We start from the raw sequence: 18,329 nt of genomic DNA, 5'->3' as shown, positions 1-18,329 counted from the left end.
TTGGAATGTCTCCAGAGAAAGACACTCCACAACTTCCCCAGGCAGCCTGTTCCAGTGCTCTGCCACCCTTAATGTAAAGAAGTTTTTTCTTATGTTCAGGTGAAACTTCTGTTTTAATTTATGGCCATGGCTCCTCATGCTGTTGCTGGGCACCACTGAAAAGAGTCTGGCACCATGCTCTTGACACCCACCTCTGAGATATTTATGTGCATTAGTGAGATGCCCTCTCACTCTTCTGTTTTCCAGACAAAACAGGCCTAGCCCCGCAGCTTCTCCTTGTAAGAGAGGTGCTCCAGACTCCTCAACATCTTTGTGGCCTCTGCTGAATCGTCTCCAGAAGCTCCTTATTTTTCTTGTACTGAGGAGCCCAGAACTGGACACAGGTTCTAGACCTGCCAGTGACATTCTCTTCCTTTTCTGATATTTTCCAAGGCAAGCTTGCCAATCTGTAAACCATTCCTCTTTCACTGCTGCCATGTGAATATACTAGTGCAGGCAACCACTGAATAACCAACGACATTAAGCACAAACAAGACCACCCTGCAACACACAAACCAAATGTATTGGTTTGAAAACAAACCAGTGGGAGATCACAAGTCAAGATTGAAATTAAAAAAAAATAAGTGAAATAATACAAGGAAAAAGCACTGACAAAGTCAGATACAACCTAACACCCTGTTAGGGTGGTAGTAGCAGTCCAACTGAAGTAGTCCAGTTGAAGTGGTGATCCTGTGAAGGTCTAGTCTCCAGCTGAAGATCCAGTGGTAGCTCTTGTCCTCTGGGAACCCAGTAGACAGGGCTAGCTCAGGCATTTCCAATGCCAGGTTATATCCAGGTGGGAACACCTGGCTCCTCCCTCCTTGGCAGAGCATCCCACAATGGGATGAGATAAGTCCATGAGTCATACGGTGGGTCCCTGATGGCCCATTGCCTGTCATGCGGGGTGGGTCATTAGCAGGTGATAGCAGCTAACGGCCCACAGCTGGTGGTAATAGAATACTTAAATACATCTATATCGCAACCTAGGACACCAAAGAAGGAAAGCAGGCCCTGAACAAAACCCCCCTCACAAACTCTGCACTGCTCCTCAATTCCTCCTGAGCTGAAGCATTCCCAAGCTTTCCCACCTCTAGAAATGCTCTCTGTGGCATTTCCCCTTACCAACTGTAATGCTGGACACAAGGTGTAGGCAGCAGACCCGTGTTGTGCTTGTCAGGAGGCACAGCTTCCCCAGCAGCCTGTCTCCTATTTTCCTGTCACCTATTTTCCCCACCTGCCATCCCCAATGGAAGCAAAGCCTGCCGCGATGCCTCCTCCTCCTTCTTCTGCAATGTAATGGTATGACCTGTACCTGAAGGCAGGGCAACTGAGGTTCTTGTTAATAGATCACTTGGGGTGGATTACAGTGAAATCACAATGAATGACTGGTGTTTACATACATACATATATATATATATAAATACACACAAACATAATGGTTCATGTCTTTCTCCCCATTATCCCTCTGAGGGTCAGCTTGACTTTGTCCCAGAGAAAACCCTTCAACAGGTCCAGGTTACACCACAAAACTTTTCAACATGTCTGATGCGCCCAGGCCAACACTGAGAGAATTATCATTACAGTCCCATGACCAGTGACAGAACTCGAGGAAACGGCATGAAGCTGAGTCAGGGGAGGTTTAGGGTAGACATCAGGAAAAGGCTCTTCACCCATGGGGTGGCTGAGCACTGGAACAGGCTCCCCACGGATGTGGTCACAGCACCAGGCCCGACAGAGTTCAAGAAGTGTTGGGACGAAGCTCTCCAGCAGCATATTCTGATTCCACGATAATTTCGTAACGAGGGGACAGTGACCATGTGACTGCAGTAACATTCTTCAGTAATCCCCTGAGGGTCAGCGTCCCTTTCCCAACTCCCCTCGGGGGGTCTGTCACACCTCCTCCCGGAGAAAAGCTTGCGACAGATCCGGGTGACGCCAGAGAGCCCTACAACAGCTTTGGACCCTACCGACCTCTGCAGCAGCAGACTCGAGGGAACTTGTCGGTGTCGCCAGTTCAATTCCTCCGAAATCTCCCTCCCTCTCTCCTCCGCGCTCCCTTTCCTCCGCGCCTCGCGCCCGCCGATGGGCGGAGGCCCCGCCCCGTGTCGCGCGCGAGGAGGAGGCGGGGCCGGGCCGCGGGCTCAGCTGACTCGGGGGCGCGCGGCGGCGGGGGCGCGCCGGGGGCCGGACGGAGCGTGCGCGCGCGGGGCGCGCCCCCGAGCGGAGGAGGGGCCGGGGAAGCGAGCCAGCTCCGCCGCCGCGGCGCCCGCTCCCCGCCCGCCTCCCGCTTCCGCCCGGCACCGCCACCGCCGCCACTCTCCCCGCCTCACCCCCGGCCTCGCCGCGCCCCGCGACGCCCCTCGCTCCCATCGGGCACCTCCACCGGCCGCCGTCATCGCCGACCCTCCCCCACCCCGCCCCCCATCTTCTTCCGAGACGCTCCGGTTGTGGGGGTGACCCGCGCTCCGCACGGCCCCGGGCCTGCCCGTCGCTCCGCCCCCGGGCCCGTCCGGTGACAGTCGCGACTGCCGCGGGAGGTGGCGGCGGAGGAGCAGGAGGAGGCCGGAGCCGGGATGTCCGGGCAACAGCAGCAGCAACAACAGCCGCCGCCGCCGCAGCTCCCCTTGGCGGCCGCCGTCCCCCCGCCGGCGCCGGGGATCCCCTCCGCCAGCCCCGGCCCCACTCCGGCCGCCGCGCTCCTGCTCCACCCGCCGCCGCCGCCTCCAGCCACCGCGGCGCCGCCACCACCCGCCACCGCCACGGCCGGCAGCAGCGGGCCCGCGGCCGCGGGGGGCGGCGGTGCCGGCGCCGCGCTGGGCCTGCCGGCGGGGAGCGGCACCAGCGCCCCGGCGCCCTTCCCGCACGGCGACCCGGCCCTGAACGAGCAGGAGAAGGAGCTGAAGCGGCGGCTGAAGAGGCTCTACCCGGCCGTGGACGAGCAGGAGACGCCGCTGCCCCGCTCCTGGAGCCCGAAGGACAAATTCAGTTACATCGGCCTCTCGCAGAACAACCTGCGGGTGCACTACAAAGGTGAGGAGGGGCGGACCGGCCCGCCGCGACACCCCCTGTGTCCCCCCGGGGCCGGGGGCTGCCCGACCCCTCCGTCGGGCGCCGGGCACAGGAGTAACAATAACACGAAATAACACACGCTCCTCTCCCTCCTTCTTCCCTGCTTTCCGATCCCCTCGATTTCCCCCCGCAGCGTGGAGAGAAGGGTCTTGTTTTTCCTTATTTCAGGTTTATTTTTCTCTCCTTTCCCCTCCCTCCCCCCCCCCGTTTCTGCCGCCGTGCGGGGAAAGGGGGGGGGCACACGAGGGGCCGCCCCCGCCTCCTTATGCTTCTGGAGTGGGTATTATGTAAACTCCGAGACTTCCTCCGTGCATTCAGGTATCGCCAGAACGTTTGGGTCGGAGGCAGGAGAATAAAGGACGCTCGGCATGACGTGTCCTGTTTATGGTAATGAGCGAGAAAAAGAAGTGGCTGCTTTTTTTTCCTCCCCTTCTCGAGAAAAGCAAGGGTTAAATGGAGTTAAGAGCAGCAAACGTTAAGCTATTGAACACGGAAATGACGAGAGGGGAAAGCACTGAGAAAAACACGGTTTATTTTTAAACTGTGAAAAAAATTACTTTAAAGTCACTGGTAATAGTCTTGCCTAACTATTGCTCCGAATGATTTGAGAGAAGGAACGACAATGGGACTTATATTAATAAAGGTGACTATAACTTTCTGCCTAGACGTTTCACAGTTAAAGTTACAGATTTTCAAATAAAAGGTAAAAAACAGAGTATGCTTTTGTGTTAAAAAAAGTCAGCGAGAAGCATTAGAAGAAAAACTTGTGTTGATTGTTATGAAATGTCATAAAACCTGGAAACATAAGCGTACACTCTGACTTGAAAAAGCACAGACACATCTGGTGTTCTAGGCCCAAAGTCCTAAAGTAGAAGTGTTGTGGATTCAAAACCACTTCTGGGTTGGCTGTGAAGAACTGGATCTTTTGTCAGTCTGTAGTCAAATAGAGGTAGTGGGAGGGGAAAAAAACCAACCGTGCAATTACCCTTTGTCAGAGTTTGCAGTGGAGAAATTCAAGGGAAATCTCGATAAACATGTTACTGTTTAATGGGAGGAGGAAAACGGCAACACAAACACATGGCAGGGTTTGGCTGCCATGAAAGGATTAAATGTACTCCGGGAGACTTTTTTATTAGTAGAGAGGCTTTATTTTTACATACAAAATACTCTGTTAGAAATGCTAAGTTTGATGCACCGTACAAAGATAATAAAAGAGCTTGATGACTATAGAGCAGGTTTCTGAGAGACACTGAGTGATTTAAGGATGTGTAATTTAATACTCAACCCTGAATTTCCTGGCTTTTGTTCAGTGTTTTATGACCTTGTATTTTTAGAAACATTTTGTATTTTCTGGTGTTTAGTGGTGGTGGTTTGGCTTTGTTTTTTTCTTTTTTGTTTTTGGGGGGTTTTTTGTTTGTTTTTGGTCTTTGTTTTGTTTTGTTTCCTAAGATGATTGTGGCTTTGTGGCTATCAAGTCCTTCTGCTGATTTGTTTTGTTTTTGCGAACTTCTTTGCTGGTGAGCTAGAATTTAGAGGTCAAACCTCTCTGATCTCTCAGTGTAATTGCAGAAGTATATTTTCAGATTTTCCTAGTGCTGTCCCAGTTTTTCCTCACTTATGTCTTTTGCCATGGCGTTAAAAAAAAAGAAAATCATTACCTCAAAGAAATTACAGAAGTCATAAAGCACAGTTAGTAGGTGATAACAATGAAATACCTTTACTCTAGCTCTTAAATAATGGTAAGTGCTGAAGCTTCCTAGGTTAGCCCAGAGGACTCACCTGGAAAGGAGATGTGCCAATGTAACATGTCTATGCTTTTTCTTTTTCCTAAGTGCAGATGGGAGTAAATGGCTTCTTAAGTGGCCCATCTTTTCTTCCAGGTGATTTAATGAAGGTGTCTGTTAGAGCAGCTCCATGTTTGTGTCACCAGCCTGGCACCTGGAGTTGCTAACTGGTCTAAGCAGTGAATGGAATCAGAGCAGTTCTACCTGAGAACCAGGGGGAAACACGCTGAAGCATCCCCTGCCTTCTTCCTGGATCCTTCAGCCCTAAGAATAAAATCAAGGGGAAGAAAATTAGGAAGTTCAGTGAGGAGCATAAGGGAAGACAGCAAGTGAGAATGTGCTTAGCACTGTGAAATAGTGTTTCTACAGATCAGTTCTCAAAAGAAAGTGTTCACAGTATCTTCTTTTGTAATACTGGCACTTTGAGTGCATCTGAAGTTACCTAAGTACTAGTGGAAGAATGGTGCATGTTTTCATTGAAAGGAAATATGAATCATATGTTGAGCAGAGATAAAGAACTGTTATATTCTTGACTGAAATACTCAAGGAAGAACGTAGATCTGTCCAAAGAAGCCAGTAACCCAAAGCAATTCTTAGTATATTCTATTACTGTAGGTGCCCTGTACAGTTAAATTTTCTCTTCTGCCTGTGTTGATTTCTGCATATAGAACTGTTTTTCTGGAGTAATTTCCTCCTGTCCTGTGACTTATAGGAGGCAGAAAGTGTTGGCATCAGTGCTTTGCCTTCATCTTGGATGTGTTTGGGATATTGACAAAAATGGGTGGAGAGGAACAGCCAGAACAAAAGCTTTCAAAGTTCTTTTTCATATAGTTAGCTTCATAATTTAATGTGCTGATGTATTGCAAGCAGTGGTATTTTTGTTTCATTGGTTTGTGAGAGGAATGATGGTCCTCTCGATGTAATTTTTAAAGCTTCCTTTCATTTTCTTGTTTACCAGTGGACAACTTACGTAGAAATACAGACTGCAGTAGATACCTCTTTCTACCCATTGCAGCTGTTGTGTTTTGTGTACTGCATTTCTGGACCTGAAGTTTTTTGCAAGCATCCTACAGAATGCTTAAAAATTAAAACTGCCACAAAACCAGGCATTTATCAAGTGGTAGAGGTTTAAAAAAAAGGAATGTAGTCTAGCATCAGGATAAAAGCTCTTTAAATTTTGCTAAGGTTGACAAAACCCAAGAGTCAGTGCTTTGTTGTGTGTTATCTCTCAATCATAGTGTTACTTAAAAAAGGAAAGGAAAATTTACATGGGGAGGTGTTTTTGTTTAGCAGATCAGGCTAATTTCTTTCCACGGTGAACTTTTCTGTTCTACTCTTACAAGTTCTGATTCTTGATTAGGTAGCTTTGTCAAAATCTGGATATGAAATACATATACAATGGCATTAGTGATACTGTAAATATATGAAAGACTATACCTAGAGTATTTTTGTTTTTCATGTGGACAGATACACATTTTTGTGTTGCTGCCAGTTAGCTGTGCAAGCTGATGGAAAGCTAACAGTGCCTTACTGCCTGTTGTTTATGGTGTATCTTTGTAAGGGAGACAATGAAAACATTATCAGAAAAAAAAATTTATGTCATTCCACTTAATGATAGTATCTCTGAGTTGTAGGTAAGTGGTAAAGAAAGCATAAATGCATGCTGCATGTAAAGCAGTTACTGCACAAAATTACATAGCTAGTAAGGCAAGACATCTTTAAAAACATTCCTACGTATTTCTGTAATATTCAGAATTAACACATGGTTCCTGTTGAAAAACAAGGATTTCATACATGCTATATGTGATATGAAAGGTCCACCAGACAGACAAGTTAGGTTTCCAGCAGATAGTGATCTATATTTTGTAGTGTAAGAAGATAAAAACATAGACTCAGTGCAGATTTGTAACCATGGAAGAAACTATATACAGAATTAGGTCAACAGACTAAATCATTTGTGCTAAAACCATTGAAACTTCTATAGAAACTTCACTTAAATTAGTCTTGTGATAATTGTCAAAAAAAGCTGAAGAAAGTTTTTCAATTTTGAGTAAGCTGACATTGCATGAACCTTTTCTAATGTATTACAGGCCAGGAAATCTTAGCCAGACATTTATTTACAGTGCAGTTGCCTTTGAACGGTCTGTACTACCAAACAAAAAACAAAAATAAAGTAGTTCTCAGTGCAAACTATGCATTCCATTTTCTGTTGGAAACCGAAGAGGATTCTATACTAATAGTTTTGTGTTGTCACTCAGTGATACAAGGATAGTGTCAATATTTCTGGCAGGAAACACTTAGGGTACATTCATTGGAGTTTGCCTGTTTTGGACACCCTTGTAGCTCTGACATGTCTTACTTTTTTTAAACTGGGGAGAAAGTTAAAGTCAAATTAGTAATTTGTGTCTTTTGTTCTGTTTTTTTCTTGGAATCATTTAGTTTGGAAAAGAGCTCTAGGATCACTGAGTCCAACCACAAACTCAGTATTGCTGACTCCACCACTAAACCATGTCCCCAAGTGCCACATCTACAGGTTTTGTAAATACCTCCAGGGATGGTGACTCAGCCACTTCCCCGGGCAGCCTGTTCCATTCTTGTCTCAGTGAAACTTTCCTAATGAATTCAACGGAAGATTAGGCTTTGATTATTTTATTTTTGGCAGTGTGAGCAACTCATTGAACCACCTGTTGGAAATAACTGCAGTTCAGCTTATGTAGACTTTATTTAAGGATTTAAACTGGATAAACATGCTTACTTTTGTCTAGGTAGGTGCTCCCATAGACTTCTTTTGAACTATTCGGTGTATATGTATTATACACTTAGATTTAGGTTCAAAGATTTATCTTTTTTGAAAGCAGAGGTGGCTTCTGTGAACATGTTTTTATCTGAATTAACTTTTTTTCAAGTAGATGGAATTTAAATTTAGATTAATTTCACTGTATTTTTGCTAAAGGGGTGGTGGGACTAGTTTTACTTAAAATCATCAGTATGAATGCTTAAAAAATGAAACAAAGCATGGTCAGCTCATGGTTGGCAAACACTTCTAATGAAAGCTCAAGTGAAAACAGTTCTGGTAATGGAACTTACATATGATCTGGTGTAAAGTTCAGATTTCCTAGACTTGTTTTCCCTGAAAATCTTAAGTGTTAAATAAGACATACTTCAAAACTGTTCTTTTAAATACTCAGCCTATAGCTTGCGATTATGAGAGGCGTCTGTTTCAAGTGAACATTGGGCAGTATATGTGTGATCTACTTCAAGTGTTTGGAACCTCTCATTCAGGAATTCAGAGTTGGGTGTCGAAGTTCTTTTCTATTCACAAGCAAGGAAGTGAGGATTCAGGTTACCAAAGAATGTGGCAGCAGTAGACGACATCAAGCTAATGGGCCACTCAGCTCAAGAGTCCCATTGGTGACAGTGGTCGTGAGTGCCTGTGGAAAAAAAATCTGAAAACGTGTTGGGCATAAACTGTGTATGTGTGTTTCCCTTCTTGGTTTCCAGCCATTTTAAACTGAAGGACATTCTGAACTCAAGGCAGTGTCTCAGTTAACTTCTGCTCTAGAAGTTTGCCTAGTGTCCTCTTAAATACTGACATCTATAGTATCCTTTGGTAAGAAATTTTGCAGTTCAGCTAACTGTTCATTTAAGAGCATCTTTCTTGTTTTAAGCAGGCTGATAAACTAGGATCTCTTGACTCCACACATAATTCAGTGTAGCTTGGTGGTACTGAAAGACTCAACTACCATGTTTAGACAGTGTAGAGGTATTTGGAATATTGGAAAGTAGTTAACTGCTCAATGATGTTGAGTCTTCTCTTAGACATATTAATTGTATGTAAGTACAAATAAAAGCAGTATGCTCAAGTAGTAAAATGGGATTCATAGGAGATTGTGTTAAAAGGACAGCAGTTCTAAATTTAGGGTGTCTTCTGTTTTAATGGGATGAAAGCAGTTTTGGGCACTGACTTCCCCAAGCGTGTTGCTTCACCACGTGAAGTGTTTGGCAATACTGGTAAGGTATCCTGTTACTTCTGCCCCTATGCTGACCTCTTACTTGCAGTGTGACAGCTGTGTGTGGCTGTGTTGGGAACTGGATCAGGGAACTGATCTGCTGCTTAAAAAAATCTGGTAGGTTTCTTAAAGCCCGATCAGCTAATCAATCTGGTTCCTGGTATGTCCTTGCAAATAAATGCCTGAACTGGGGAGGAGGTGGGAGAAGGGGAGTTTCAGGAAGAGGTGTAAGAGTACGTTAAATAGGTATTGTTTCCAAACACTTAGATTGTGATTTCACAAAGCTAAGTCTTCTGGGTAATGGATTTACATTTTCAATAATATTTGGCTGGTTCCTACTGCTTTAGTCTTTTCCATGTGGAAGACTTTCCCAAATAAGGAGAATGACTCAGACTGAAACTACACAGATTGTCAAGTGCATAGAGTAACCAAGGGAACTTCTTTGCAGTCTATTTTAAAGTAAAAACCTGAAGACATTTAAAAAGAAAGTATTTTTCCTTCCCCCCACCTTCCCCATGTGCATTGTTTAATCAGACCTTTTTGAATTTGAAGGATATCTTAGGAGTTTAATGTTCTGCCCTTTTGGCTGAAGGATTTCTACATACTTAGGCATAATAATCTAATTTATAATAGCTAAATAGTGATCTACCAGCATTTGAAGACCAAGCAAACCCATGGAAGCTCTAAGATTATGTACTTAGTTATTACCGTGGTTGTCACAGCTTGAGGAAATAATTTTAAAGTAGTGAACAATGAAACATACTGCCTATGGAGGAGTAAATTACTGATTTTTCCTCAGGTGAGATGTCAGAAATCAAAATGCAGAAGGTAGGCAGTAAGCTTAACATTGTAAAACCTGTGAGGTGATTGAAGAATCTCTATACAAAATGTTTAGTAATACTAGTGACACATTAAAGCGAGCAGTGGATTTGCACCCTGAAAAGTAAGGTTGGTTGGCCACTTGCCTTTATGTAGTAGCATGCTGGGTTGGACCATTGACATGAGAAAAAACTTGGTAGGTTAAACTTAATGTTAGTGGGTGAAGAATTTGTGGTGTGCTAGTGAAGTTTTGATTGCAGGTGTGGCCATGGTGAGAGTTCTCCCTGGCTGGGCATGTGCCATTTGTTAGGAGCTCATGGGTGCTGGGTCTACAGGCTGATAAGCACTGACACTTCTATGAACATTTGCACAAGGCAGCACTGTGCTCAGAGGTTCTGTACAGGTTAGCTCCTGACTCTCTGCCCTTAGAGGTTTTGCGCTGTGGGCCAGCTGGGCCTGATCTTTCCACGTGCCTACGGTTCATTCTCCTGCAGTTTCTTTTTTGCTGTGTGACCTGACTTGCTGCACCTGAGACATGATTAATCTGAGCCTGAGCAGCAATGCCAGTGTTAATGCCCCTGGAAGGAGTGTGTTTGGTTGTGAGATTTTTGCATATGCAGATCAATTGTTATGCAGGTGCGGTAGGCCTCCCTGTCTGGACTGGAAATGACAGCTGGAGTGCTGCAGCACAAGTGATTTGTACAGCATGCTCAAAACAGGCAGCTCTTTTCATCATGCTACAGATCCACATGAAGAGTAGGCATGGGATCTGCATATGTTATTCTTATAGCAGTGAGTGTTCCTGGTTACCACCTTACTGAATTACCTTAGCTCTTGCCAGGATCCAATATACTTTCCATTTTATTTTTTAAAACCATGTCCAATGGCCCTATGCGTGACTGTCACACAAAAGTTGAGGAATTTGTATGTACCTGGGAGACACTGTGCTTGCTTGAGCGGGTTGCTAAAACAAGTCATCCAGTCAAAAGCCTGCTTCCAAGTTGCCTTTGGAAAGGGCTGTGAGGAGGATGACACATTCAGAAGGCTAGTCTTAGTGGAGTGCAAGTGGCTCTTGGGTTTAGGTTGAAAATCCTGGGAGTAGACAAGACCTGACACTGGGCATTCTTGTGGCAGAGCTAATGCATAGCCTAATAAGAAAAAGGAGCAGGAGTTGCATGAGCTCAGTTGCAGGCTATAAGGCATAATGCTGTCCTGAAACAACATTCCGAACATGGAAATTAATTAGAAATGGTATGTTCTGTGTAATGACTGATGCGTATTCTGGAGGACGTTAGAATTAAGTATGCTCAATAACTTGTAGATTCAGAAGTATTAAGCATTAGATTAAACTCTCTTATGTCATGTTTCAGTCTATAAAAATGAGTAAGCCCTGTGCATTTGGGAAATCATGCAGTTCTTTCAAACACAGGTGGCCTTTTGTCAAAGGTGTTACTTAGAGTGGTGAAACATTTTTCTGGTTTCCTTTCAAATAATTGTAGGACCTTTTTGGAATACTTTATCCAGAACTTCTCATAGCATGCTTAGTTGCAATACAGGTGCTTACAGTGTAAATGTAACATTGAAAGAAAATACTCCAGCATAAAAATCAGGCTGATTTGAATATTGTATATTATTTGCTCATTGCATAAGCCTTTTGTTTTGGGTAGTTGGCATGCATACCTTTCCGTCACCACCTACAATTAACTAAAGTACTTTTTTTTGTGTCTTGAATGCTCTTGTTTTTCAGGTCATGGAAAAACTCCAAAAGATGCTGCTTCTGTTCGAGCTACACATCCTATACCTGCAGCCTGTGGCATATATTATTTTGAAGTTAAAATTGTCAGTAAGGGAAGAGATGGGTAAGCACAGTGCATTATTAATTAATTATTTCTTGGAATACTTCTTCACATTGTATTTCAGTCAACCAATGTCTTTGCTATAGAAACTTAATTGCATATGTTACCACTTTTCGTAGCTTGATTCCTTGTTCTTGAGAAGTTGCTCTCTTATATTTTATTGTTTTAAGAGAGTTGATTGTGGTATTTATTGTCCACAAATAATGTACCCAGTAAATACAACATCATCTCATTTTTTCTTGACAATTTAGGGTTTGAATGACCAATTTCACCCTGCTGTTATCTTTAAAGGTGTTGGCTATGTGGATTTACAGACTTCCATATTTTTAGGGTCTGTAGCAAACCAGCTTCATATCAATTTTGAAACAGAAAGTTATTCTTATGGCTACTTGTTGATGAACAAGAAGTAAGAATATAAGGGGAATATATAAGACATAATATATAAGAATATAGGGGAATGTTGTGAATAGGTGCCTGGGAATTGGTCACCTATGGAAATAATAATAATTGATGAGTAAGAAGCTGTTGCTTCCCATAATCCATTTGAATTATGAATCTGTTGAAGCACAAGTGATATACGTGCTTTTAAGTCTACTAAGGCAGGTAGAATCTCACCTGTGAAAGTCTTGAAGTGCTAATGAAACCTTTGCTAGAGCACTTTAATTCCTTTTCATCTTTCATTACTTTTGGTAGGGGGTGTGTGTTAATTCTGATATACTGTAGGACTGCTTTCTAATGTGCTGTAGTGTATTCTGTGGTTCTGCTTCAAGGTTCTAGTCAGGACTGACTGTCTCTGTTCTAGGTACTGGACAAGCATGTTGCAGGTGCTTATGCCCAGTTGTGAAAATAAATCTTGAGAGAAAAGAACTGTGGGTGAAATTCAGTACCTTTGTCTTTTCTTTCTCTTGCTGCAGTTTGTTTTTCATTTTCTCTGTAAGTCAGAAACCGTATTCAAACTTTTTTGTTTTCCTTATATTATTGCATAGAGATATTTTTTTTTTAAAATAGCCTCTCTGTACTGCTGCAGCTTTGTAGGGGCATTTATGAGTTTGTTGTTATTTCTGTTCTCAAAAGTTATCTTTGCTATGAGAAACTTACATCCGTAGCTACTTTTGTCACACTGTGAAGACCTAATTATTTTTAAATTGAGATGGTAGAAATTGGTTTTTCAAATAACATTCTGCTACCGATTTTAGGAGCACCGTTATTTTGTAGGGGGGAGTGGGGTTTTTATGTTTTGTTTGTTTTTTGGTATTGTTTGTTTGTTTTTAATTTTAGGAACATTTTTTAAAAATTACCCTGCTGCTGTGGGTTAAGGAGAGGTTCTTACTGTGACTTGCTATTGATGTGTCTCTTTTTGAAATAGGTTTCTGCCTACTCAGTTTGGAAGCTAGCTTTTTTGAAGTGGTGGATTTCAAAGTGTCTCTGTGTGAGTGTGTTATTTTACTTAGATCCTCTAACACTTCACCTTTGATACTTTGTGTTGGACTTTAGTAATCTGTAATTCAGTAGACCTCTCAAGGCAATCCTGCAAAAGTGGGAAAACATCACTGAGTGCAGTTTTTCAAGGTTTTGTCGTTTAAATGGTTACTTGTGAGATGTACATAGCTAGGACTTGTGAAGTTGCCGGCTGAGATTGCTTAAAAAATGGAGGGGTACTTTTCTCAGTTAATGATAATACATACTGCCTAATTCTTGATTCAGCCTTGTGACCTTTATTTAGAGTCACTTTATGAAACATTAGCTGCATAATGATCTGAGATGGTAATTTTTTTCATTGTATAAGATAGTATGAAGCTGGGAAATACTGTACACATGGCCAAAGCCAAATGTAGGTTGGCTGATAAAGACCAGGAGTCAACATGTGGAATCTCACTGGATTTTAAATGTGTATCTCTAGACTGTGTTTTCAGGTTCAAGAGATCTTTGATGAGATGCAGGATGAATCTCTTACAGTTCAGTGTTACCTTGCATTCAAACTAATAAATTTTCGTTAATAAGTAAACTGGGGAATTTAATGCATAGAAATAGGACTGTAGAAAGCAGTTTGCATCTGTTTGGATTTATTAGTTCTTTTTCAATGCCTTTTGCGTTTCACCTGGCTTCCTCCAGCTACATTTTTACCTTTTTTTTTTTTTTTTTGTCATCTGGTATTGGGAACAGAGTTCAGGAAGACCATGTCTGTAGAAGGCCAGCATGTAAGTAATAGGGTCAATTAGCTAAAATGCATTACTTGCAAAAGTCATGTGTTCTCAAGGTCTAAGCCTAGCTGTGGAAGCAGTACAGCTGTATTTTATAGTACTGTTTAAAATAAATCCTAGACTACCCGAGGCAACTCAGATATCTATCTGTAAGCTGAAGTACAGCTTCCAACTTTTGTAAATGTCAGTGGATAATTTAGTGGTGTTTGTTTGGAGTTCCCTTTGGTAGTAGCCTTTACTACTTCTTCCTTTTTATTAAACTCAGCTTAAAGTATTTAGTCCACGTACTATATTGTATGAGTATGTCTAGCAGCATTCTTTCTTGTGTGCTCTACTTAGCATGACTTGCCTGAAATCATAAAAAAACCTTTACTAAATACCTACTCTAGGAGATTCATTTTTCATGCTACTGTAGCACTTGAAGGTTCTGATTCTGGAATCTGATCTTGCATATCTGAAAGTAGAAAGGCAAAAATTATTCTTCTCTGAAGAAGCACAGCTCTTTTTTGTTTAGGGTGTGGATACAGCATGGCTTCTTGTGGCTGGCTGTGTATAAGTATGGCATTGATTTTGTCACTCTAATGACCCAGGTCATTAAATTCTTTAACATATCTAGGTAGGTAACTGGCTCGAGTGGAAATTTGAAGGTGTGTAATATGTTAATTTTGCAGAAGTTCATTACTAACTTTGAGGGCATTATGAACACACTGTATGAAGAAGTGTGAAAAAACCAGGTTTATTAAGAAGGAAGAACTGGATATGGAAATTGGTGTTGCAGAGCAGATGAGGAGCAAAGTTGCTTTTTGATACCTCCGTGTGGTGTGGTAGGCTCAGTAACTGATGGTACTGGATGAGAAAAAGGGAAGTGAGAATTAAGTTCAGTAAAAGTAGTAAGGTCAAAATATCATTCAAACAAAAGCTATCTTGGTATTTGTAGAGTGCTTGGCACAAGGAGTCGTAATGTCCTGCTGCAGTAGATACGTGAAATAATGATCCTAAATATTTTTGAATTCTTGTTAAAAGTTCTAACCAATTGTCATATTGCTTTGTAAATATTTCCTGTTGTTCTTTATTTCTTTAGTTTTCTCTCTTAGTTTCATGTTGTCTTTTGTAGTCTAAGGGCTTCTATTTATTTATAGTCTCCTTCTATACCCTCTTTTGCTTTGTTTTGTTTGGCTCATGTGGAACATTGTGGACGGTGATGTGAGTGATTGGAGACAGTAACAGTAGAAGAGTAAAGGTTGTAAGTATGGGAGAACAGTACCAAGGTGATAATTGGGAAGCATGGTAGGAAGGGGACTAGTAACTAATAGTAAGCTATATCTGTGTCTCTATTGAAATGTCCAGTTAACTTTAAATAAAAGATTTGGCCATGAGAAGAAGCAGTCTCCGAATACTCATTGAGTTCGTATCCCTTTTCCCAGTTTGTGACTGTTTGTGTCAGCTTCATGGTAAACCTGATTGGATAACTTGTTTTCCAAAAGTTGACCTCCAGAGTGAGTTTTCTTCCAGGTTTGTTCTCCAGTATGGCTGTTTGTATTGCTTCATGAGTAGCTATGACAGCAAAAGAGGAGGAAACTTGGAGCAGAAAGTCTGTACCAGGGGACAGGGAATGCTACTTTTGGTCATGATACTAGCTTGTACCCATTAATTTTAGTTTAAATACTGTCTCTTGGCTCTTTAACTCTTTTACCAGGAGAGACCTGTCTGTTTCTTTCCCAAGGAAAATTAACTTCTGGGAAGAGTACTTTTATCCTCAGTGTCTTAAATTTCTGTCTGCTCTTATTCATTGACTTGTAAATAAAATAAATAAGAATGGGAAAATTACAGTAATTCCATGTACTTGCAGACAGTCTTCAGTGCTTTTAGAACAGCTGAGGAAGAGGTATGCTTAAAATGTAAAATCACAGAATCACAGAATGGCTTGGGTTGGAAGGGACCTCTAAAGATCATCCAGTTCCAGCCCCACCAGCAAGGGCAGGAACATCTTCTGCTAGACCAGGTTGCTCAACACCTCATCCAACCTGGCCTGGAACGCTTCCATTTTTTTTTAAAGAAAAATGGAAACAAGGATTGGGAGTGGTAAGCCATCTAGAAGAAACAATGAAAACTAAGTTTAGAAAGGCAGTATTCTTTTAGTGGATAGCACTGAGCTTACGCTTCTGCAAGTTTAGTCTGTGGTGTAGGAGTCCTGATGCAGATCTTCATGGCCAGGCTTTATAGTGCACATATAAGTTCTGCTAAATGTTCTTCACTAAAATAAAATGTTAGTACAGCAACTCACACAAGTAATCAGTATGTTTTTGGTAAAGCAGTGTTAATAAGGCTTTACACACTTGTTATACTATGGCTGGTTTTTAACACTGGATGTACAATCAGTCATCTGTTGTTTTGGCAGTATATTGTAGTATGTGTTTTGTATGTGATGAAGCAGGTGGTGAAATAAAACATAAAAAACTATCCAAAACAAAAATACCATGAGAATTAAATTTGAGTTTTCATGACACCTACACCTATGGTGTAGCCTGATCTGTTTTAGAGTGTTTGAGTGAGGTTTGTGAAATACAAATGCTTTGTTGTCTTCTAGAGCATGTATATGTAGCTCTTCAAACACAAACCATACTTTTTTATTGCAAGTTGTATGTGTTGCAGTAAATTGGCTTTTCCTTTCTCATCAAGTATACCCGTTTTCTTGTTCACAATAAAAGCATAAATCAATAAACAGAATGTAAAACATAGTTGCTGGTTGGTTTGTATTTGTTTTGTACGCTACCAATGTAGTGTAAAAACTTTTTGCAGTCCTAAGACCTGTTTTTATAGTGTAAATATGTCTTCAGCAGTTACTTGTTACAAGAACAGGCATTTGTTCAAACAACATGTGGTCTTCACTCAGTCTCTATTTACATAAAAGTAGGCCTTGCAGCGTTATTAGCAGAGTACTTGTGTATAGAGTAGAATCTGATAACGTCTGAAGTATCCTTCTTTCATTAGTGACTTCATTTGAATTGTTGTAGCTGCAGGAAGAGATCAGGTCATGAATCAGCAAGTATGTCTTTTCTTAAACTGTAGCAGTAATTAATTTTTTCCCTGAGTTTGACATTTGACAGAAATTAACAGTAACTAAATGTGTGAGGGGATTATTTGACGTTTGTATTTAACTGGTGAGAAATATTGGAACCGTAACAGGAGTTTTATTCCTTTTTGATGTATGCTAAAAATAAAAATTTGTGATTTAAAAAGAAAGTCAAGACAATATATTTAATTTCTCGGTCTTGGCTTCTTGCAAAATCTTTTATGTTACTTCTTTCTTCTGAAGTCCATTCATGTAAATATAGTGTACAGATGATAACTTTACTGTAGCCCACATTTACATGACATTATTTTCTATGCAACTATTCTTTTCTGACAGTATGGTCCCCCAAAAGGCTCTAGTGCTTGGGGACAAGTGTCACCAGATGAAATGGTGCAACCTCAAAGTGAGAGGGATATCAGTAAATGAGACCCATTCTAGGAGCCTTAGAGGAATCACAAGCAAAATGTTGCAGGAGTAACAGTTTTGAACACTATGCAAAATGACTGCCTGATTTATTTCTGGTTTTTCCTCTCTATGCAGAACTGGATTAATCTGAAACCTGGGTTTATTATGTTCAAAATACTGTTTCCTTGGTAATACTCCATAAAATTAAACTTGTTTTCAATTTGAAATGAAAGACTCAAACGGTCTATGGCATGTTTTGAAACATGTGAATAGATTAACATCTCATTTCTTATTGTGATTGTGCAGACAATAAGGATCTTGAATTGGCACTTTTCTACAAAATTTTAATGCAGCGTAACTATATTAAAGATTAAATGTGGGTACTTTTTTAATGTGCCTTATATCTGGCCTTACAGTGTCAACGAAGACAGCGTAGAAAACTACAGGAGAACATTATTCAAACTTTTATGTCACTGCAAGTCAGTTGTGAGGGCCCTATAGTAGTGCTTTGAGTCTAAATTCCTACAGATGATGCAGTTTTTTGTTTGTCCTCTTTACAAGAAACAAACATAATGATGAAGCAAACTATACCTGTTCTGTAGCTTACTTTCTTTCTTCAGTGTTAATTCTACTTGTCTTAATAGTCAGTGCATTCAAAACATTGGGGTGTTTTCAGTTGCCTTATTTATGGGTGTAAACATCTGTTAGTGCTTTGTCTTAGGTTTCTTACCGATGTTACCCTAACTTAGGTTTTAACACTGTATTGTTGAAATTGCTTTCTTTAAATGTATAGCATGTAGGGAATAAGATACCACATTGATTACGTACTTTCTGCAACACCAAAAGAGTTGTTTTTCGAAGCATCATGTAGCAGTTCCCCGGGTTATAATGTCTTCAGTAGCATATGCAGACACAATGGAAGTCAGAAGGAATTTGACTCTTTGGAGATAGTAGGTGAAATCTCTGTAGTGTGGGGGCCTATTACATATTATTATGTAAATATCTGCTAAATTATTTTAGTTGTCTTTATGAATACAGTATGGAATATTTGGTGTTTCGGTTTTGGGTTTTTT

General features: G+C 41.4%; 1 protein-coding gene across 3 annotated transcripts in view; it reads left to right on the top strand.

Moving 5' to 3' along the window:
- Window positions 1-2,292: 2,292 nt before the first annotated feature.
- The window catches only part of RANBP9 (RAN binding protein 9), a 39,175-nt gene continuing 23,138 nt past the window's right edge, over window positions 2,293-18,329 (top strand). Inside the window, exons 1-2 of one of the 3 annotated variants that reach the window (XM_085051791.1) lie at window positions 2,293-3,069; window positions 11,469-11,580. In XM_085051791.1, coding sequence (XP_084907917.1) covers window positions 2,613-3,069; window positions 11,469-11,580 — 569 coding nt within the window. In that variant the 5' untranslated portion in view covers window positions 2,293-2,612. The remainder of the gene's footprint in view (window positions 3,070-11,468; window positions 11,581-18,329) is intronic. The other 2 variants (XM_085051790.1, XM_085051789.1) reach the window with 2 other exon arrangements.

The sequence above is a fragment of the Lichenostomus cassidix genome, chromosome 2 (genome assembly GCF_008360975.1).
Source record: "Lichenostomus cassidix isolate B80296 chromosome 2, HeHo_3.0, whole genome shotgun sequence".
Taxonomy (NCBI): domain Eukaryota; kingdom Metazoa; phylum Chordata; class Aves; order Passeriformes; family Meliphagidae; genus Lichenostomus; species Lichenostomus cassidix.
The sequence above is the reverse complement of the archived record's forward strand: the minus strand, read 5'-3'. Positions and strand labels throughout refer to the sequence as shown.